The following is a 24,760-nucleotide window of genomic DNA, read 5'->3' on the forward strand; positions in this document are numbered from 1 at the left end:
TTTTCGTAAATTGTTTTTTTCACAATTAGGCCGTTAGTTAACGCTATCAAATTGTTTAATATTTTTCCCTTAATATCTGACCATACAGTGTGGGTTTTCCTCATCGTTAAGGGCCTTACAGCTCCATATAATTGCTTACTTCCACTTCCTTTGAACTTTGGTGGATAGCTAACTCATTGGAAATCAGACCAAATATCTTAAATGTATATGGTAATTCAAATACACATCATAATGTAAATAGTTATCAAATATACCAGTATTTTTATTTATTACACCAGACGCGCGTTTCGTCTACATTACACTTATCGGTGACACTCGTATCAAAATATTTTTCGCACCAAACAAGTACAAAGTTGAAGAGCATTAAGAATCCATTATTCCAAAAAAGTTGTTCAAAATACGGCTACGGTATCTATGCCTTGGTTAAGAAAATCCTTAGTTTTTCGAAAAATTCAAAGTTTTATAAACAGGAAATTTATAAAAAATAATATAAAATGACCACATTATTGGTATTAATGTCAACACAAAACTGCTCACTACTGAGCTTGTGATACCCTCGATGACGAAACGTCTCCCAGCAGTGACAACGACCCAGTAGTGTAAATAGTTATCAAAAAATGGAAAACAACACGTTGAATAATTTATTGCGTCCGAAGCGCTTTTCTGGATTTACCTTCACCAGGAACGCCCAAAGCCAACATTTGAAATCCAAAGATGTATAAGTACCGAAAATCGTTGAAGAGATAGATATATGTCAAAAATACATAAAATAAATAGCCAAATTCATTTAAAGCCAACTTTGCCTGGAAGAGTTGAAACCTTAGTTTCATAAGAATTTAAAAATGTATACACAGACAATTTTAGTAATGTTTGTTTTATTATGTCAGTACCGAAGCACTGACTACTGAGCTGATGATACAATCGGGGATTGATAGTCCACCAGCAGAGGTATCGACCCAGCGATGTAAAAAAATGGAAAACAACACGTTAAATAATTTACTGCGTCCGAAGGTACCATGATTATAATTTAGTACGCCATACGCGCGTTTCGTCTACAGAAGACTTATCAGTGACACTCTGACATATAAAAATATTTATAAAGCTAAAGAAGTACAAAGTTGACGAAAATTGAGGATCCGAATTCCAAAAAAGTTGTGCCAAATACTGCTAATGTAATATATGCATGGGATAAGAAAATTCGTATTTTTTCGAAAAAATTCAAAGTTTTATAAACAGGAAATTTATAAAAAAAAATGACCACATTATTGATATACATGTCAACACCGAAGTGCTGACTACTGGTCTGGTGATACCCCCCTTGGGGACGAAACGTCCACCAGCAGTGGAATCGACCCAGTGATGTAAATAGTTATAAAAGGTATCAGGATTATAATTTAGTATGCCAAACGCGCTATCTAATTTAGATACCAAAGTATAACTTCTCAAAAATGAAGTGCGTTACATTGTCTGGATAGGATTTAAATGATCACTTCACTGCACTATTTTGATTGAGAAATTAAAGATAGTTTAAAACTGCAGATATAGATATATAGTCAGTACTTTAGTGTTTAAGTTGTATTTCATGCAATATGTAACCCAAAATCATATTGCATCCAACAAGATGGACTTGCTACAGAAGCTTGTCCTCAATTTCTATATCAAGTATCAGACAGTCAAGGATATCTTTTTATCAAATTGCACTAAATATAATGAGATCTACAGTTAAGTGTGAAATTTGATGTGCATTTGCATGTTATGGATTAATGATATACCTTAAAGAACATTTTACCAAGTTTAAAAAAAAGGTAACAGTGGAAAACATATACAACTGCTGTGACTCAGCAGCACACGTTGAATATGGTGGTTTCTCTCTAAGACCCTGGTGATTCAGAAACAAGATGGAAATGAATGTTTTCAAATTTTGATTAACAGCAACATAACAGACTGAAAATGTATTTATTTTTAATGGTATCAATTTTGAATTGAGTAGTTTCTTTAGTCATCCATTAGAGCTGATAAATGTTTATTAAATACATGCATATCAATTCACGTTTTTTGATGTTTAAGTGTGGTAATTTTATCGGTTTAAGATGTATACACGAAAAAGACACTGGTACTTATTAAGTGGTTATTTCATTGTTACAGAGAAACTGATTACCCGTTTGACAACTAGGTCCAGTAGATCCTAAACGACAGGTACACACAGCTTGCTTCGCAGACGTAACTGTACAAAATCCATCTCTGAGACAATTCTTGGCTTGGCAAGGTGTAACTGTAAAAATAAATACACAAACCTTAGCCCTTCTAAGATAATTTCACCTAGGGTTGACTATAGTTATAAAATCATAGCTTATGCCAATGCGAAAACCGTCCAGATCAGAAGTTAAAAATCTACTCCAGTTTACTCTAAAAAGAAAAGATATAAATATAGCAGCAGATGGATGTCGACGATGAATACGTATAACATACAAGTAATTGAATTAAGAGTACTTTACGCATTTATCCATTTTCAGTTCTTACCAATCCATCATTTTAATGATTATCCTCATGTACCTAGGTAAATGGAATGGAGTTTTGATATCAGTTTATATTTTACTTTTATAATCTATAAGTATCGATTATATATTTTTTTGTTCTATTTAATAACAAGAATGTGTCCATAGTACACGAGTGCCACACTCAAATTTGGCATTGAAACTAGAAAGATCATATCAAAGTGAACATGTGTACTAAGTTGAAAGTTGCTTGGACTTCAACTTCATAAAATTCTACCTTGACCAAAAACTTAAACCTGACATAGGACTGCCATTTGTTATGTTCAGTCGACCGTGAAGTTGGTGTCAACAATATAATTTTGCATCAAAATTAAAAAGATCATATCAAAGTGAATATGTGTCCGGTACTAAGTTTCAAGTTTATTGGACTTCAACTTCACCAAAATCTACCTTGACCAAAAACTGTAATCTGACATAGGACTCTCATTTTCTATGTTCATTGGACCGTAAAATTAGTGTTAAAATATAATTTGGCATTACAATAAGAAAGATCATATCACGGGGAACATGTGTACTAAGTATAAAGTTGATTGGACTTCAACCTCATCAAAAACAACCTTGACCAAAAACTTTAACCTGACACGGGACAAACGGACAAATGAACGAACGAACGGACGGACCAACAGACCGGCGAAAGATAATGCCCCTCTACTATCGTAGGTGGGGCATTAAAAAAACCGACAGTATTAACACAAGAACATTTTTTATAAATGCCAAAATACAACCATGAAGAATAATTTGTTTAAATGTGTCCATAGTACAGGGATGCCCCAATCACACTATTTTTTGTTTGTTTAGTTTACCGTGAAATCAGGGTAAAAACTCTAATTTGTCATTCAAGAAATCATATAATAAAGAACATGTGTACTACGCATCAACTTGATAGGACTTCAACTTCTTCAAAAACTTCCTTGACCAAAAAACTTTAACCTGAAGATTGACAGATGAACGAACGGACGGACGAATGAATGCACAGACCAGAAAACATAATGCCAATAAATGGGGCATACAAATTCAATTTCTCTTAACAACACATTTGCTCCCATCTTGAGTAATATTTGGAATTCACTAAATAAAAACATTGAAGAAAGCAGGTATGCTTAGTTTTCATAAAACTATTTGAATTATAAAATAGATTATCTGTATTGATATAATTTTAGCCATCAGCTGATTTAAGAAGTAAATAAAAAAACAAAGAGTTATTTTAACTGACAAACACCTCAAGCTTTATAATTTTAGTTTATTAATTAGAGAGTAGTTCTTACATTTAGATAAACCAAATATTAGCTTGAAATCAAAAGGGACTTAAACCCGCTATCATGTTTGACTCTTCATTGATTGTAATAATATAAAGCAGTTCTACTCTAATCACAATGACAATAGGCTGCTTTAAATGATAATTTTAGAGTAAAAAAAGTTTGTATGAAAGGTTTACTAAGTAATAAATGATGTAATCACAAATGGTAATTTAAAATCATCGGAAACAGACTTACTTTGTGATTCTGTTACGTTAAAACGATAACATCTTGGGTCTTCTGACGGACTGAAAAATACAAAAAGATGTCCAATAATTTATTTTGCAAGCAGTTTTCAAAGCTCATTTAAAGTACTACTTTATACTTATTTGCCGAAGTAAGTGTTGCTTATCAAATTCACAAATAAACTCTGAATTTCAAACTCAATATAAATATCAAATAATTTTCAAAAATGTAGTTTATATCATGTTTTTTCAAGCTACACCTGACCAATGGTTTAAGTATCAGTGGGGTGTATCATCCATATACGTTTCACATATTGTTAGCAATCCAAGGGCAGAACTAATAAAACAAAACTGAATTTTGAATTTGTTCAAGTCATTGCTAAATAAACCTTAGATATAAAAGTGAAAAAATTCTGGCAATTATTGTACATTTGAGATCGCTTACAATGCAATTATTCAAACAATTAATATTCCCAAGGGTCATAACTCTTTTAAAAAAAAACGGTCAGTCCTGATTTTTTTTTTAACTTTTCCGAGACATAGATGATATTAGTTTCGTGCATTAAACACATAAGAGCGCTAGCAATGAAATGTACCCATCAAAATGTGTTACCAATACATAACAGAGGGATAACTCTTTCAAAAACAGACTCCCAATATTTCTATGTCCCGGCAACGCGTCTCGCACTAGGCAACATTTCAAAATAAATAAATGTCCATAAAACTAGTAAATATTATTAGAGGATTAATTGAGGAATCAAAAAAGCAAAAAAAAATAAATATAGGGGTCAATGTGCTTGTTTTCAAGATATAAGCCATTGAAATAATGGCGGGAACATGTTCTCTCTTGATTTTTCATAGCTTTATCATTGACCAGTTAATGTTCTCACAAACTATTAAAAATACTTTTACAAATGACTTATAATTATATATTATACGTAAAAGATTTATAAAAAGAAAAATGGGAGTCCATGGGCAAAATGTTTTAAGGCATGAAAATGGATAAAACCAGAGGATTTCATGTAAGACTTAACTTATGTTTTTCAACACAACATGACAAAAGACACTGGGTCTACCTTAAATAAAAATAATTGTTGTTTTCACGAATCTGACCTACCGAATTAGACTTATTACTGGGTTTGTATTTACATGTGCAACACGATCGGTGCTACATGTGGAATAGGATCTGCTTACCATTCTGGGACACATGAGATCACTCACAAGTTTTGGTGGAGTTCGTGTTACTTAGTGTTTATTTTCCTATGTTGTGTTTTGTGTATTATTGTTTGTTTATTTCTTTTGGATTTTTTAAGACAAGGCTATCGATTTATTTCTATTAAGGAGTCCATCTGCAATCAATAATATGATAAACTTTGATGAGATGTATTACATAAGTCAACACACAAAATTTTGCTAGTAGATAACGAACACATGATTTACAAACTAAGATGTCATACATACAACAACGTAGAACTAACATTTTCTGTTGGTTGATTAACGAAAAAATAATTTACGAACTAAGATGTTATACATATATATAATCAGAACTAAGATTTTCTGTTATTCGATTAACAATATATGATTTATAAACTTTGATATCCTACCTGACATTAATTTGAATGCAGATTTTATGGATACCCATTTCAGTACTATTTGGATGAATAACAACATCTGTTTGGCAGGTGCTATCTACTGTAGATAATATGGTCTCCAGAGGGTGGACATCTTGTATTGTTGTTTTCGGTATATCTTTGGATAATGTAGGACTGTAAACAGAAATAACAAATACAAACGATTTTTTTGAAAGCTTGAATATAATATATTTTTGGTAAAAATATAAACTGAAATCTTCAAATGACTTTATTTAAAAAAAACATCTTTGTAATGTATAGAAGTTTTGATTAAACATGAACACTTTTAAATTTTGATACTTTATATCCTGTCGAACTTCATTATTTTTAAGTAAACAAGTGTCAAGAAGGATAAGACTATTGTAAATAAAACTGATACCATTTTCCATTTGTATTTTTTGTAGTTTCCATTGGTAGATGACAATCCTGGTCCACTTTACATCCAAATGTACTGTCTGGTTCAAATGTTTTGTCAGTAAATCCTGGCAAAGTCTTTGTTAAAAGAAAATATTAATGCAATTTATCACTAAATAATCTACAGACTCAGTCATCTTTTAAATATGAAATGAATAATGCTCCAGATCAGGGCTATTACAAATATATAGTTTAGTCTTAGAGGCATGATTTTTTAATTTTTTCAGCTGTCAGATAACTGCGAGTACTCTCAGATCTGTTCATTGTGACGGGATGTATAAGTACCCGGCCACGTCCACTTTAATTTTTTGTCTATCTGATTTGAGTTACTCCTTTTTTAATTGATTTTTATAGTTCGTTCTTCTGTTGTACTGTTATACCACTGTCCCATGTTAGGGGAGGGTTGGAATCCCGCTAACATGTTTAACCCCGCCACATTATTTATGTATGTGTCTGTCCCAAGTCAGGAGCCTGCAATTCAGTGGTTGTCGTTTGTTTATGTGTTACATATTTGTTTTTCGTTCATTTTTTTTTTTACATAAATGAGGCCGTTAGTTTTCTCGTTTGAATTGTTTTACATTGTCTTATCGGAGCCTTTTATATCTGACTATGCGATATGGGCTTTGCTCATTGTTGAAGGCCGTACGGTGACCTATAGTTGTTAATGTTTGTGTCATTTTGGTCTTTTGTGTTGAAAGTTGTCTCATTGGCAATCATACCACATCTTCTTTTTTACATTATCAAAGATATCAAACTTATAATCTGATACGCCATCCGCGTGTTTCGTCTACAAACGTCACAAATTGTCGTCAAGTTTGACTTTGTGTATGTATCTACAGAATGTAGGGAAATAAATGTTCATATGTATTTTGAAAAACAGTGCATTTTATTGTAAACCTTGAAAGTTTGATGCTGCTCGTGTTTCATATTCTAACCCATCTGCAAGAAAGTATTTCAAATTATTTCAGCAATCAATGAACAGGGATGTTATTTGAAGGTCTGGTGAAGTATATATTTTGTTGTTGAAGTTAAGTTTCCCAACGAAAAATAAAATACAAAATGATAATCTAATTATAACTTACAGTTGCAGTTGTCTTAGGGTGATCTAAAAATATTTATAACATTACTTGAAATGAATTAATGTTGCAAAGGAATAGAAACTGTTTGTAACTTATGTACAATAAATCTAGACTTTACTTCTCTTATGTCATAGTTAAAACAATGTTGTATAGACAATGCATTTAAATTTCGCGAGAACATGTAGGAAATATATAGTTGCTGGTATTTTCTAAGTTATTCACATAAAAAGTCAATGTAATAGGAAGAATACACAATTCAAGACTTTAAAAACAGAATACATATTCAAAACAATAATAAGTCTCAAATCACTCACGACATATGCCTTTTCAAAAGTTCATTTTTTTTCACTCACAGCTGGATGAATTTTGATATTTGAATTCTCAAATAGTTTAATTTGTTATAACTTAAAGCTCAATAAAAGTATTAAAGAGTGATAAAAAAAATTTCAAATCATAGTCATAATTTCATTTAAATTTATGAAACAGAACTTTTACATTTACATTGTTTCGCATCTGACCTTGGTAGATCTAACATTACTTATCTTAAAACATTAATTGCACTTGTTTTAATAATTATGTTCATATAAAGCTGCATACAAGAATACACTTTAACCTATCCATGTTTATCTATAACAAGCCTACATAATTACTAACTAGAGGCTCCCAAGAGCTTGTATCGCTCACCTGATTCTACTGGGGTTTTTGAAATCATATAAAAAATATAAAATTTGGCTTAAAGTAACAACAAAACCTCATAAGGAAAGGAACATTCAGGCTATGTTTGATTTAATTAAAAAGTCCCCCACTGGCGGCCATCTTGGATGATGGATCGGCTACAAAGTAACAACACTTGGTCAGCACCTCATAAGGAACATTCATGCTATGTTTTGGTTTATTTCATTCAATGGATCTCTAAAAGAAGTCATTTGAATGCATTTCCCATTCGGGTCCTATGTTAAACTAGGTCCCCCTGCTGGCGGCCATCTTGGATGTTTGATCGGCTACAAAGTAACAACACTTGGTCAGCACCTCATAAGGAACATTCATGCCATGTTTGGTTTCATTCCATTCAGTGGTTCTCTAAAAGAGGTTATGTGTATGCATTTCCCATAGGGTCCTATGTTTAACTAATTCCCTCACTGGCGGCCATCTTGGATGATGGATCGGCTACAAAGTAACAACACGTGGTCAGTACCTCATAAGGAACATTCATGCCATGTTTGGTTTCATATTATTCAGTGGTTCTCTAGAAGAAGTTCAAAAGTTAACGACGAGTACGACGACGGACGACGGACGCCAAGTGGCGAGAAAGGCTCACTTGGCCCTTCGGGCCAGGTGAGCTAAAAAGTACTTTATTAGTGGAACGTTTTTGTATTTCCTTGGGAAAAACGCTACATTTTTCACTGGTTTTAAGTTTTGTTTAATCAATCCTATTATGAAATTCACTTTATTATTACAATACATACCTTTAACATCAACCTTTATACATATTTCATCTACTGTTTTACCACTGAAAGTCAAATAAATATATATTTGGATCAATACTGAAAAGAAATTTTGAACGTTTCATGGCCAACAAACTCCGCCCTATAAGTTTTTCTGCGACAAATGCCAATAGCTTGAACTTTTGGTCAGTAAGTAAGTTAGTATTTTAAAAACACGTCGAACAATACCTTAAATATAATGTCTGTATACAAAAAAGTTTTTCTTAGAAAGTTCAACAATACCTTGAACATATTGTATGTACATAAGCAAGTCTTTCTAAGACATGTTAAACAATATCTCGAACATTGGGTCTTTACACAAGCTAGATTTTTCTAGACAAGTTAAACATTTCCTTGCACCTTATTTCTGTATACAAGCTAGGTTGTCTTAAACAATTTTAACAGTACCTTGAACCTTTGATATGAACATAAGCTAGTTTTTCTTAGATAAGAATAACATAACCTCGTGAATTCGGTCTGTTCATATTCTGTTTTTTCTTAGACAGACTTCACTATACCTGAAACCCTGTGTCAGTTCACAAGCTAGTTTTTTTCAGTCAAGTTTAATAATACCTTGAACCTTGGGTATGCATACAACCTAGTTTTCTATGACAAATTGAGCAATACCTTAAATCTTTTGTCTGTACACAAGCTAGTTTTTCTCCTTTATCGGTTGAATTAATTGTGATCTCAGTTTTGTATGAGTTTGTACCCTTGATCTTTATTGTTGTTGAAGGTCCAGTGGCCACAAGATCTGGGTCTGTTTGTCCAATCTTGACTGTAGGTATCCTATGATATAAAACATATAGTTCGAAGTTGGTAAAAACGTGTCACTGCTTTAAACATAAACAGATATCTAACAGTCAATTTATACAAATCAAATTTGACTACCTACCTTGCTTTTTATTCAAATTCGAAATAGACAAGATGGACAACTAAGATACATTGATTGTTAATAGAAGAAAACATGTCATACTACCTTTAAACCAATAGTTATTTTTCTTGCATTCAATGTCCAGCTAAGACAAAAAATCGCAATTACTGATTGATTAAAACACTAGAACAGACTTATACTATTTAAGTAAGAGGGGTATAACAAACAGTTAACAGTGGACATTTCCACATTTCCAGTTGATTTATAATAATTTAGTTCACTAATAAAAAAAAAAAGAAGAAAACTTGAAATTACTCTATTATTTACTAACATCAACTGAATAACTGACTTAAGCCAAACGAAGAAACACTATAAATGTATGTTGTAATTTCATGTGAACCTGTATTGACCAACAATGTTCTTTTTTATTCGAATAATTTAAAGATACTCAAATCTAAGATAAGATGTTCTGGTATGATCATATCTTCTTTTTCTTCTAAGAAAAAAAATGCTGATCTCAACAATAAAAAGTAAATTGAAAGCACTGAACATAACATGAGTCTATCTATGTATAGAGTGGAGTTTTTAAGATTTTTTGGAAGTTTACTTTGAATAAGCAAAATCGGTTTGAAGCTGAGTTTGTCTTTTTTTTAAAACATCTTTTGAGATTCTTCTCTGTAATCTATTCTACTATGTGAATAATATCTCATCAAACATAAGTTTTATAATTTTCCAATCTGTATACTACACTACCATATAATCTCATCAAACAGAAAAAGGTATTTCCATAAATCTAGGTGTAGGAATAACTGTTAAATTGTCACAATTCCGTTCTTAGCAAATAACAAATAAATTTTAAAGGGAAAGGGTGTTAGTAAAAACATCAAATGATTGTTTTTTTTTTCATTGAACCAACTCCACGAGATAGCTTAAATCAATTTATTGAAACAGTTCAAATTGAAAAAAAAACTTGAAATGTCCTGGTGAACACCAACTGATTCCCAGGACAGGTATTATTTTCTTATCGTCAACTTTATTGACAATTTACCCTGCAGTACTGGTGACAACGAATGGAACTGTACAATTCTCCAGTTTATAACAAACAATGGTCTGCGGTAGTACTGTATCTATAAAGGCAGGCTGCAATACAAAAAGGTTCGTTTATCAAACTTTCACGATGAGATATTCTTGTAATGGGTTTCAAACTGTTATTTATTTTCAATTATTGTAACCAAAGACATTAAATTTAAAATCATCGTGTGTATAATAGTAAATATTGAAATGGATAAGAGATGTTTACAGCAGCTAACTTTTAAAGTATGCAGTAAATTACAATATTAAGAAAGTTTAAGATATTTTGATGTTAGTTCTAAAACTCAGCTTTTCAACATACCTTTGTATGGTTTACTGTGTCTGTTATAAAGTTACTTGAACCTGTAATAAATAAATAACCAACTGACTAGGCTAAGGACAGAGATATAGCATAATATGGTTTAAAATGCCTCACTATACATAAAATATATAAACCTTTAATTGGCAGTAGGTTATGATATCTACAAGAAAGTGTCCATAGTACACGGATGCCCATCCGCACTGTCACTTTCTATGTTCAGTGGACCGTGAAAATGGGGTTAAATCTCTAATTCGGCACTACAATAAGAAATATCATATTATAGGAAATATGTGTACTAAGTTTCAAGTTAATTGGACTTCAACTTCATCAAAAACGACCTCAACCAAAAATGTTAACTTGGAGCGGGACAGACGGATGGACGAACGCACAGACCAGAAAACATAATACCCATAAATGTGGCATAAACAATAAAAAAACGTTTCCACGGGACATAGATGATGCACTACTTCCATACATTATATAAAGGCATAACTCTAGAACAGTACAAGTGACACCACCCAAATTCAGATTTGATCTGTGTTTTGTAATATTAACCATTGTGTGCACGTTTCATAAAGTTTGGTTGAGGCAAACTAAACTTAGTGAATAGAAACCAATTTTGAGACGTACATAAAACGAAAAGTGTTCAGTGGTCCTTTATCCTCTGATTAATTATAAAATGAGTTTGCTGAAGTATACCCAAGTTAATGAGCAGAAAACGTCTTGCATGATTTCTTCCTTTCTTTTAAAAATAACGAATTTGCGATTAGCATTGACTTAACTAACTATGCTCCAAAACGAATATAAAACACAACATCGGTTCTTTGCTAATGACAGAAATAAAATGAAAACTGACTAACCGTAACTTCAATAAACATTATGTGAGAACAACAGTAACATGGTTGCCATGTCTATTTATCTGGTTTTGTTCATAGTTTACGGTAATAGAAATGGCGGGTAGCTGAGTACATTGTTCACTTCTCTTAGTTTTGCAAAATGTATTTAAATTGACATTGACATGTTTATGTTTGCTGAACGATGAAGAAAAATGCATGTTTGGAACATAGTAAAGATTATATAGTGCCAGAAGAGAAGTTTCCTGAAATACATTATATGGGTTGCTTTTCTTACCTTGACTACAGTCTACACCAGATTTTCCTAGAGTACAGACACATTTTGCAATTCCTTGATTATCTTCGATACATTCACCATTGTTTTGGCAATGTAGACTTTGGCAAGGAGTTGATACTAAAATAGATTTATTGATTAATGGTTAACAATCATTGTCAAATATACATAGGACAGTGAAAAGTTTATGTGATGTGCACCGTCAAACTGTGCTATATGAATTATCAAGGTAGGTTTTAAAAAGTGCTGAAACACAATATGCCCTGAAAAATCTCTTCTGGAAATATTTTTTCATTTTTTTCTATACAGGGTCACATGTCTCTTTTATCTTTCAAGATCGTCAAAATTGAGTGATAGTTCCTATAAGGTATAGATTAATGATTTGGTAATGTTTGACCTGCTAAATCGTATTATTTGTCAAAATAGATTTGATCTTTCTAAAACTTAAATATGTTTGACAATATGTTTTTGAACAATATTACTTTTTTAGCGGATCTTCCTTTTTGGGTGTCGGGTATGTATCATTGCCACATGCTTAAAGCTTGATATTGATTTGGATCACAAATTTAGGGGAGAAAAAACATTGACAACAGAAGCCACGCCAGTAGTTTACAACGGTCATTTCTACCTAATATGCTATATTTTAGCTTGATAACTAAGTACATTTACAAGGATAAACTATGGTCATGTAGCCACTACAAACCTCATTATAATTCTTAATTGTTTTACTTGAAACATCCATGTCAATTTAGAGATAGCATTTTTAAAATAAATATAACAGTTTCTTTATGTTTTTTGTAAAAGGAGGTGCTCACTTACAATCAAAACTAACAATGGAAATGTATGTAACATCAACCTGGATTGTTTGTTAATTTCATTGACTTACATTTGTTGCCTTTTGGTTCCCCTTGAAAGTTTATACATCGTTTTTCTCCATATGATCTGCATGCGAGGAAAAAATAAATAAATATATGATAATATTTAGTCCTGATATCTATGATGAGTTTATTTGATATCCTTCACACTAAAGTGATTTTTATAATGTTCGACGTTTTCGTCATTTATGACATGATGACATATTTCTGAAAAATGTCGTCAATTACCCTTGTAAAATTCATATTTATGAAATTGTCAGTCGACATTTCGTCATTTGGAATTGATTGTACAACAACAGGTCTACCATAGTTTAGACAGAGGTCAATAGTAGATGGTGTTTATGAAGTTATATAAACTATTATACAATATGGTAATGAGTTATTTACCCTGGTTTAAAGCAGAGTTTTGTAGGTCCAGTTGTCGAAGGTTTGTAAGCAATTTCTGTTGTACAAGTTTTCTCTATAGCTGTGGGCTGTACAGGTGGTTTAAATATGTGTACTCCATCTGTATGAGTTGGCAATTCAGTTACTACTTCACTGTAACAGAAGGAATGTCATCTACTATAGCAACAATTGTCAGCAGCTGTTTTAGCACAGAAAGAGGAAGTAATGTAAGACAAGGAACATGACAATTTTACTGTGTAAAATATCTATAATGTTAACGGTAAATGTCAATGAAATTTGAAAAAAAAATCACTTAAATTTGTTTAAAAAAAACTCGCTAATTTTTCAATAGACAAAATAAATACATAACTCATCAAGTGTATCATAAGCCAAGAGAGACAAATTACTCACCAAGTGCCTTTAAGTCCTTCATAAGTCAATGGTATATGACAAATGTCTCCTATCTCACATAGTAGTGTAGACGAGTCTGTTACTGTTGGTGCGGTAAAAGCGGGCTAAAAGAAGATTTTATCGGGAGATTAACGTTTAAGAATAAATTGAGATTAATATTGAAACCAGTTTAAAAATTGGTTTACAAAAGTCTAGGAAAACATTTTTATACAAGTCTACTCTGTTTATAGTTCTTATACTGCTTCTACTAATACAAATTTTTCCTATTGAATTTTCTCAATGATTAATAGTTTTAAATTGAAAGTTAGTTCAAAACTGAATGTGTGTTTAATTATTAGAATTCCAATATAGAATTCTGTATATTTTGTTTTGTTCTATTTGAAATGTATAATGTGTTTGGTACTCTTTGCTACCTTTTGTATGTTCAACTTGGTAAAATATTATAAAACAAAATTCAATGACACTTACATGACCACCAGGAGAAGGTCTTATTGCTAAAATAAGAAAATGATATGTAAGTATAAAAATATAGCCATGAAACTTCTGCTAGTAATTGTTTAGATTCCTGATTTAACAAAACCTATTTCGCAAGTAGTTTGATTGATCTTTAAAGTAGCATTATCAACAATCTATCAATGATATATTTCATCTTTCACAAGCATTCGAGTTTGAACATTTTTCAGTATGTATATCTTGTAAGTCAAAACAAACTAGTAATACACATGACATTATGGATGTTTTTATTGAAAAAAATAAAAACAGCATCAACAACTAGAAAGAGTCGAAATAAACAAAAAATAGATATAGGAAGATGTGGTATGAGTGCCAATGAGACAACTCTACATCCAAATAACAATTTTCAAAAAAGTAAACCATCATAGGTCAATGTACGGCCTTCAACACGGTATGTTTATCAGACTGAATGATTGCATGATTACTTTTTTGTTTTATTCAATTAGGATACTATATTGAAATGTCAATTTATGATCCATATAGTTTGTAGAACAATATAAACCATAAATACAGAACCCCTTAAAAATATTAAAAATCATAGCATACATAATTTGTAAAAATAACACAGTAAATTTGAATGTCAAAAAGCCTTGATACAAATGATAATAACTTAGGACATATTATTTATATATTCATATATATATACCACTGACTAAATACATAAATAAACAAGCTATTTCAACTGAATAAGAAAATAATTCAAATTTTACAGATGCCAGACAACTGTCTCATTTGAATTTGAACTTGATATTATTTTTTATATAGTATATTGTTGTTTCTGAAACAATCAAAATATGAGTAAATATTCATAATTTTTTAAAGTCTGAAAATCAAGATATATATTGAAGAAGAATTACACCGCATAAAACACCAAGTCAATAAGCACTACTCAGGACCATTGCTTTGTTTTAAAACATGTTCACATGTGTTATCAAGAAGAGAATGAAGGACAAATTCACTCATAATTCTAAACAGAAAAAAGATGTTCCTTCAACTTTCAATCATACATCTTTCTTGACATTTTTAAGCACTCTTAAAGATGCATACGAATGTTTATAAAAAAATATTGTTAAAATGTGATAGGCAGGATACAAACATGATACATTAAAAAGTAATGGTTACAAAATCTTTTAAACATATTTCTGTTGTTTATGAAATTTGTGCAAACGTTTTTGTTTTGCTCCAATCTTTTAACATCTTTTAGGATGGAATCGAACTATAAAAATATACCCACCCCAACTAATATACTCAACAACTTACTATTCTTGTGTGAAAAGCACCTTTCTCATTTTGTCTGAATTTTACTTAAGCACAAACGTTGTTTGGAATCACAGAAATATTCAATTTTTGACGTGTCATAAAGTAGTTGTCAATTTACATATATATTTTACTAAAGTCATATATGAAAATTAACCAATCATGGGACACAAATGATGCCTCTCCTTGAATATAATATTATAAATGGACATAACTCAGTAATAGTTGCATTTGTAAAGGTGCAGAACTCTAGAACAGTAAAAGTGACGCCTCAAAAATTCAAACTTAATCTGTGTATTGCGGTAATAAGCATTGTTTATACGATTCCTAACATTTGTTGAAGCTACCTTTAGGGCATGACAAGATTTTTTTCTCTCCAAATTCTGAAAAGATGAACCAGTTGGCTTTCAACAAATAGTATCAAGAAACATTTTTATAGTGGAATAACTATATATTCCTCCAAGGTGTTCTAAAGTATGAGTCTAAATGAACAGATCAACTATTGTCATTTCAATCATGGTTAACTTAATGTTATTGAATTGATAACCGTCTGTTGAGTTTTTGTGTTTTAGAAATCATCATGTAGGCTTCCGATAAAATAGAAATGCATATAAAATCTTATCAAATCTAAGTCAAAGTCAATTTGAATTGAAGCACTAGCTACACATATAATATATATTATATACAAAATGTTTGAGAATCAATTGTCATGAACTAGTATTTACTGTAGCTTATTATTTCTGTAAGTTGGGAATACCTCATATGAACTATAAAAAAAGAAAATTCTGTTAAAAATTCAAGATAGGATCATATTTGTCATCCAGTCAATTATGTAAAACAGGTCTTCACACCATCATAGGCAAAATCTCATTTCAAATATTTGGAAACAAAGAAATAAATAATATCATCTAATAACTGATTGCCATAAAAAAAAAATACAGGAAATTTAGTGGACATTTAAAACCACTTTTTTCTAATGTGTTTATTTTCAATTTAAGTCTATCTTTTCCTATGAAAACGGATAAAAAAACACTCAAGCACTGAAAAGATTACAATAATTTAAAAATTGTAAAAAACTATATCCCAAGGTGACCTAAAAAGCTACAGTTAAATATATTGCAAATTACATGACAATTGATACCCATGTAATGCAAAATCACACGTCGCAACAAACTTATCACGCATTATAAACTTACTTGAATTATACCCTGTAAATTGAACTTGGTTAGACATTTACAACAAAGGATAACAACACAATATTACAAGGACGTGGTAAACAAGCTTTGAATGCTGGATAGCTGTAAACCAACTTATTCCAATAGTAAATTGATGAAATAAAACTTTATAAAGAGCAATTATTTGTTCAATGACTTTTTTTTGTATTTATTATTGTATGTTACATACGAAAAGCACTTAAAAAAATCATAATTGCACATATATTAAGTTCTGATATTAATTGTGGTCTTACAATATTCGACATATAAATAATGAAATTGATCCGAATTTTTTGTCTTGTTATCTGCTTTTAGTGAAGATTGCAGAATTTTCGTTGTTAATTTAAACTTGATATTTCATATCTTTTCCGACAGTGTTGATCTTAACCTTATTCAATCAAAATTAAGGAAAATCTTGAATGAAATTTAAAAATCCCTATCAAAATTAAAGTTGGTTTATAGTTTGAACACATGTAAAAGCTTAGTTATCTAATTGTATGCAGGTTTCCATTTGTTAACGTACATTACAGGGAAAGGTTTCAGTAGGAATGAAAAAGGTTAATCTTCTTTATAAAAAAATGTGTTCTTGTCTTTTGTTTTAGGTTATGTGTTTTGTCTATACATCTTTTTGTGTTTGTTTTTTGACGTATTTGTTTTTTTTTATAGAGATTAAGATTATAACACAATGTCAACTGCTGTACTCCTATTTTTTTTTTTACATCTTTACCTATTGTGTCATTTTGTTTACTCTCCATATTCTACATAAGAAAAATGCCTGTTGCTAGTCAGGATTATGACATTTGTTAATCATTTGTTGATGTGTTTGACCTTTTGAATATGGACATTAATTTTTTCTGTATTTTTGTTATTTTCCTTGATAACAATCATCATTCATATGGAGTAGACTTTCTTAGTAATTGTTTGGATTAATGCTACTTGTTTTCTGATTTGCCTTTTATATATGACCAAAAATAGCAGGGTAAAATATTTGGAATCTGTGGAATAGGAGCTTATATATGTGGAAACTGTGGAATATCAGGTTATACAGATGTTAAATGTGGAATACAAGCGGGATAATATACCAAAGGTTACATCGGGGTTGTGTCATCTATGTGTAGGGATATATATTCTTAATGATGTTGATGTTTTGCATACTACGAAATATAACTTCATTCACATACATACACACTCTAATAGATATTCACTTTGAAACGAATATTTTTTTCAAGCAAGTCATTCATTTAGGGAATTTTGAAACTTACTTACTTAGTGCATATATGTCCTTATAGTACTAATATTATCTGAATATTTACCTGAAGTTTGAATTTGGTAGCAAATTTCATCTACGTTCATGCTACAAAATAAATCGGCACATTTCTTAAAATCAGGTACTGTACATGCTGTATATGGAAATTTAATTGTCCATCAAAAAATGCAATTTGTCAAAATGTTATCGTAAAGTAAAATTAATAAACGTGATTGAGGATCAATCTGAATTGAAAACATGCATGGTTTGAATGACTTAGTTAGGTAAACTAAAATAAATTGATAAACTGAACGGATTATGACAGAATACTGTGTTATAAATCTTTTAGAAAGAGGGAGACAGTTAAGTACAAAAAGAAAGGATATTACAACAGACCACAACTGCCAACACCTGACTCCCTTCGAAAACAGTAAAATTAAATACTCAAAATGCAAGCAAGACAAAAAATTACTAATGAACCATGAAAAGGCCAAGATAAGAGCAAGACTAACCCCATTGATGTCTCGGTCTGCACACAAAGACTTTTAGTCCCTGGTTCCTGTGGTGTAATTGTTATATCAGTAGTAAAATCTTTTGTTCCATTTAAAGGTGTAAGCTCAGGTTTTTCCGTATCTACACCTGGGTCTACTTTACCATACTTTACCGATGGTCTACAAATATTTAACATGTATACATACAGTTAAAGTTTCGTTCAATCAAAATGTCTTACCAATACCATTTACCAAAAAAAATGTTTTGAAAAATGTTCATAATAATAAATTGAAAAAATATACACATTTGGTCAGAATGAAACCCCATGGATAAACAAACTGACAGACTGCATGAAACTCTTTACCATTGAAATGAAAAGTATAATAGTTCTTCACACATTATTGTTTAATCTAACTAGTTCAGGCAATTTGTAAAATGTAACTTGCGCACATAACATTACAGAAGAGTACTGTTCTTTCGTGCTTCAAATGTTAAAATCTCAAAACATTCAGAAGATTAGTAAATACATAATTCTATGTTTTGTTGACTTACCCTTTTTGCAGCCAAAAGTATGAAGTGACTTTAAACAAATTTGATTGAAGGTTGAAAAGTGGAGACCCATATGACGATTAATGATAGAACTATGAAATAACGGACCATACATTTAAATTTGGATACAAAATAGTGATGAATGCTTGTAATAGCATAATTTTACATAAAAATCAATTGTGATTTGAATAAGTGTTTTTTTCTTTTAAGGGTAAATATAGTAGAAAGCAGAACAAATTAAAGGAGGGATGAGACCTATCAAACAGAACACCATGTACCATGGCTCTAATCTATAACCTTTCATACGTATATCAAATACCATCAGAATTCAGAGACATGAATGCTATACATAATACCTACTTCTTCCCACTAGGGTCGGTAACTGTCAATGGTAAATGACATGGCATATCCTGTACACATTTGATTATCTTGGGGACAGCTGTCTTTGTAAAATGAGGTAGTTCTAGCTAGAGTGTAATACATGACAAGATATTTGTTATGACCACAACATATTTATGCAGATGAAGCAATTGTTAACATCAATGTCCTATGGTATTTGGTTAATATATTTTATAATATTACGTCTCTTTATTTAGTCCATCTATGCCCATTTAACTCATAATAGCACAACTCATTTTATGGTAAGTATGTCACTATTGCAGGTGATATATATTCATTAAATTCAAAAAAAAAATAAAATCAATTGAGAAAACAAACACCCAAATTACTAACAAAAAAGTTTACGAAAAGCAAGTTTAACAGACACAAACAAACGATAGCCACTGAACTGTAGGCTCTTGACGTTGTAAAGGTACATAAAAAATGAATATTACGTATAAAATTATTATAAGACAAATGTGCATACTATTAATTAATATCACTTCAACTTACTGCCGGATGTATTGCACCTAGATTTACTGCTGTTGCTTTTTCTGATTTAACTGAAATAAAAAATCAAATACATATTACATTTTCTTATTTTTTTTACACTTCAGAATTTAACATAAAAATTATTGTACAATGCTATCATATGAGGTAAAATATGCTCCCCACTTTAAAATCTCATCAGTAAAAACAGTTGGGAAGGTAAAATACAAAACGTTTTGTCATGCTTTTCTTAAAATGTGTCTTCTATATACTACCCATTTTTCAGGACAAATAGTAAGATTTTGGTGAAAGTTGACATAATTTACTTCATACCACTATATGCAGATCATGAAACATAAAGATCTGACAAATTTTCAATTATCTTATTAGTCATTGTTTTTTTCAAAAAGCCTTATTGAAATTAAGCAAAGAATCAACTAAAGACTTTTTTTGAATTTCCTTGTGGCCTAGGGCTATTATAATCTGTAAATTCCAATAACTGCTTTGATGTGTATCTTAAATTAGTATCCAAGTTTTTTTTACATGAAGCAGCTGATGTGTTCTAATTTTTTTCTCTTTGTGTTTGAGTAGGGAATGTCCTTGTTTATATTGTATCAATATGTTATCGAAACATCTTCATGAATCAATAGCTCACAGCTTGCAAGGAGTGATACGAAAAATAAATGAAGGGTTCTATGTACACATATGCATACATACCAGATGTTAAAATGTAAAATTAGAAGGAATTAACCCTTTCAGTGATATAGTTCTTGGTGTGCTTTGTGTTCGTGTATATCCACACATGTTACCTTGCTCAATTAACATTGTCTTGTCAGATGCATATTTTGCAGATATGGTTAAGCCAACAATAATTCCTTCTTACCATTTTCACATTTCTCCCCTGTGAATCCTGAAGGACATATGCACTCTCCCTGTCCATTGTTAATTTGACATTCACCATTATTCGTACAGTAAACAGGAACACAAGGATCTAAAATCAGTCAAATATGTCTTATATGTAAAATAATAAAATGACACATGATTTTGGATGTAGTATGATAGTTTGTTAACCCGTACCAGGCAACAATATATCTGGTGTTTTAACTTGTACACAATTTTGTTTCAAGGAATTTACAAACTGTCTTTGTTTTTTTGTTTTCAAATACATGCAAAATATAGAGAAAAGTCTCAAAAAGTGAAACTTAATCTTTAGATAACTTCTGAAAATAATATATTCAACATTACATAAAAAAAGAAGCATACTGAAATATATCATATTTCTTTTAGGTTTCATGTTTTAAACATAAATGAAGCCATAGTTTTCTTGTTTGATTTGTTTAACATGTCATTTAAGGGTCTTTTAGAGATTATTATGCTGTATGGCTTTCCCTCGTCGTTGGAGGCCATACAGTGACCTATAGTTGCTAAAATGTCATTTATAGTTTCTAAAATGTCATTTAGTCTCTGGTAGAGATTTGTTTCATTAGCAATCATACCACATTTTGTATTTTTTATATAACAGTGCAAAAGATTATACTTACATACCGTTAACGAAAGCATACCATTGTTTTTGTTAAGATTCATATTTCAGAGTAAAATTTAAGCTGCACATACCTATTTTATTTGAGACTGTTACTTTAAAACATCTCTCTTTGTTTTCCTGTTTTGATACAGTTCTACAAATGCACAAGAAAAGCTTTGAAGACATAGGTTTTTTTATTCTGAATAATCTAGGCAAGGAATTAACAATCTCATTTGAAAATACAAATAAATGTAATTAAAAGAAAAAAATAGCCCAAATTTTCATTGATGTCATTTTAAATATTTCTTCAAGTTTTATAAGTTGTGTTAGAAATACGAATAAGATCAGAACAATATTTAAAACAATACACTTAGTTATTTTAAAAATACTTTATTGGTTACAAATAAAATAATATTTATAATTTCCGAACTCATATTCACGTCAAAGACTGCAGCAAGCGTACATATAGTAAATATTTTCTCAAATACAACAAAGATGCTCTGATATAACCATTTATTGGGTATATTACTTGCTGATTATTACATATGTTCGTTGGCTATATATATATCATACTATGTTGTATCTATTCACTTGTTGGAATATCAAAAATGTTAATGTGCTTTTATCCACTTTATCAAACCTGGCATCACACATGTTACATTATAATTTACTTTACATTATAGTCTGACAGCATTAAACAGATATTGGGTATGCAGCAACAAGACAGTATCATAAAACACAAATAAATAAATACATTCTTAGTATGTATTTAAACATAAGTTTTGTTTTCTGCCTGCATATACCCTGAAGTGAAACAAAGACAATATGCACTAAATGTACTTCACAATATTTTCCCGCTTCAAGGACATAATTTACATCAACTGTTTACCCAGCGTCAAAATGAACACAAAGTTGTTTCTGTCCAGTTTCTGTGACCCGAGGTTTCAAAACTACATCCGTTGTACATTGGCTAGTTTGTGAAGGGAAAATATGTACATCTGATATGGACGTTTTATCTGTATTTTCTAAAATAACAGGGCTGTAATAGAGAAACAAAAATTTATCAATCATATTGAAGAATAAACATTGTCAAATATCATACCATAATATACATTTATTGCCTATCCTTTTTCAAGATGCCTTTTCATTTTAGAATATGAGTGGGTTTCACATTTTTTCAGCTGCTTTATTAATTCTTTCATTCGACCTAAACAACTATTGAAGTATTTCAGCAAACGGTCTAAGAAAGGTTTTACTTGAGATAACACAGTTGCAGATTTTGATACTATTCGTACTATATAGTTCTCATTATCTAAGAGCTGGTGAAAATCATACATCTTAATATCATATCTTTATGAAAATTTCTATTCTATTACATTTTGCAATTTCTTTATTCTATGGTTTCATGGATAACAAAACAATATTTTGTGTGGTTCAGTTCACGATAAATACTATTTTTTTTAACTTATCTATCCAGTAATTGTGATCAAATGAAACACAATCGAGTAAACAAGTTGTACTATCACATTTGCTTGTTGAGTGTTCTGTGAAATCTAGCCACAACTTTAACTTACCAAAAATAAATCCCACTTTATTTCAACACTATGATTTTTCAAAAGTTTAACTAAGATTTTTTCTTCTTCTCAAAAAGCATTTTTTTCTCAAAAGATCGCACACTGACTAAGACAATTTTATTTGGTTCAAAAATTAAAGTGAAAACTTGATCATCAGCCTTAATTTTATTCAAAACTTCAATTGTTATAAAATGAATACCAACCACTTTCCATTAGTTTTATTTGTCTGTATTTGAACATGACATATGGTTTCTGTCTGACATTCCACTGTGGAGTCTGGTCCTAATGTTGTTCCTGTGAAATCTGGTGTGGTCTAAAAATAAACATCCAAGGTCGATCATATAAGTTTGTATTGAGGAATGGAAATATACCAAATTGCTTAATACAACAAGTGTAAGTTCAACGATATCAAAGTTATATTACTAGTACAAGGTTACTTGCAAAAAGATAATTTGTCAAAAATTAAATTCATGTGTCACTCATAATAGAATGTAACAACTCCCGTTATAGTATTTTCATAAAGCAAGACAATGAAAGTATATATCAAAAGATGTTCTAGACTGAGATGAAACTATTCTAACATGAGTTCAAATATCTAACTTATATAATGGTCACCAATATGACACTAACGATACACACAAAATTTTCATCTTAATTTCCACATAGACATGTATGATTCCAAATTTCATAGTTAAACAATGTAAATTTTCTGAAATGGATGCATTAAATAGATGCAATCTTAGTTTCGTATTAAAAGTTGATAGTAAGACCTAGATGTTTAAGCATATTGTCATATGAAATGCATGAATGAAAAATAAAACAAATTGTGTTACATGCCTACGAAAAACCACACAGAAAATCAGTTTTAATAGTAAGTCTTTCTACACTAAAAAAACATCATAACCTCAATTGTTTTTCCTCACATAATCATATCTCATTCCGATAAAAAAAATTACAGCACAAAGCCTGAGAGACTGAAGTATATATTACGGGTCAAAATGAAAGCAAATTTGATAATAAAACATACCCCTTGGTTTGCAGGTGGATCTGAAAGTAAATCAAGTTTTAAAATTGATCTGTTATGTTTAGTTTTCAATTTGCTTCTATTAAATACTTTGATCTAACTACTGATCAGACTTACACAATGTCTAGTGGAAAAAGTAAACAAACATTACATTTCTAATATGCATGATTGTTTCCTTTTATTTGTTCTGTTATTTACTATTTGTGATTTTTTTGTAAGTTTGTAAGCGTCTTTTATGCATCTAGGAATTTCAAGTCTAGACCTTGAGATTCTGTGCCAGTCTTAGCTTGATTTATATTTGTATTCATTGAAATTGCTTGTTCAATTTTACTTTAAATGGATTTTTTTTTTGTGATAACGTGCTTGTTTTGTTCTTTTTGGAATTCCTGGTCATGCCTAGTGTTATATTTTTGTTTAGATCATTGATGTAAATGCATTGTTTCTTTTTTTAACGTTTCTTTTTGTATTTACTTGTTATCTTGATTAGACTTGTAAGTAAAATATTGAATTTATTTCGAATATTTATAAACAATATCTCTTGATAGTGTTCAATACCTAATACCATACGAATTACTGTTTCATAAACTTACCAACTACATCCACCGTAAAACATATCTGGTCATCTTTTCTGTAAAACACCACAAGTTTAATGATTACATTTACACTCATATTTTTTTTCAATTTTGATATTGTATTCATATTTCAATCATGGAAATAAACCATGACTAGTTTCTGTTTATAAAGTTAATTGTAATTATCCTATTGTTGAAGATAAATATAGTTCATTTTAGACC

The 24,760-nt window shown here is 30.5% G+C and overlaps 1 protein-coding gene across 1 annotated transcript in view; it reads right to left on the bottom strand.

Moving 5' to 3' along the window:
- LOC134710867 (uncharacterized) overlaps positions 1-24,760 on the bottom strand; it is a 93,384-nt gene that overhangs the window by 28,979 nt on the left and 39,645 nt on the right. Inside the window, exons 37-60 of the mRNA XM_063571278.1 lie at positions 24,557-24,594; positions 23,970-23,989; positions 23,146-23,255; positions 22,258-22,407; positions 21,461-21,522; positions 20,730-20,837; positions 19,871-19,920; positions 19,340-19,446; positions 18,451-18,609; positions 18,006-18,046; positions 14,177-14,202; positions 13,709-13,812; positions 13,301-13,450; positions 12,925-12,980; positions 12,042-12,158; positions 10,911-10,951; positions 10,566-10,657; positions 9,271-9,432; positions 8,626-8,669; positions 7,163-7,185; positions 6,046-6,158; positions 5,640-5,801; positions 4,049-4,098; positions 2,159-2,272 (exon numbers count right to left, since the gene is read on the bottom strand). Of these exons, the coding sequence (XP_063427348.1) occupies positions 2,159-2,272; positions 4,049-4,098; positions 5,640-5,801; positions 6,046-6,158; positions 7,163-7,185; positions 8,626-8,669; positions 9,271-9,432; positions 10,566-10,657; positions 10,911-10,951; positions 12,042-12,158; positions 12,925-12,980; positions 13,301-13,450; positions 13,709-13,812; positions 14,177-14,202; positions 18,006-18,046; positions 18,451-18,609; positions 19,340-19,446; positions 19,871-19,920; positions 20,730-20,837; positions 21,461-21,522; positions 22,258-22,407; positions 23,146-23,255; positions 23,970-23,989; positions 24,557-24,594 (2,099 nt within the window). The remainder of the gene's footprint in view (positions 1-2,158; positions 2,273-4,048; positions 4,099-5,639; positions 5,802-6,045; positions 6,159-7,162; positions 7,186-8,625; positions 8,670-9,270; positions 9,433-10,565; positions 10,658-10,910; positions 10,952-12,041; positions 12,159-12,924; positions 12,981-13,300; positions 13,451-13,708; positions 13,813-14,176; positions 14,203-18,005; positions 18,047-18,450; positions 18,610-19,339; positions 19,447-19,870; positions 19,921-20,729; positions 20,838-21,460; positions 21,523-22,257; positions 22,408-23,145; positions 23,256-23,969; positions 23,990-24,556; positions 24,595-24,760) is intronic.

The sequence above is a fragment of the Mytilus trossulus genome, chromosome 3 (assembly GCF_036588685.1).
Source record: "Mytilus trossulus isolate FHL-02 chromosome 3, PNRI_Mtr1.1.1.hap1, whole genome shotgun sequence".
Lineage (NCBI taxonomy): Eukaryota > Metazoa > Mollusca > Bivalvia > Mytilida > Mytilidae > Mytilus > Mytilus trossulus.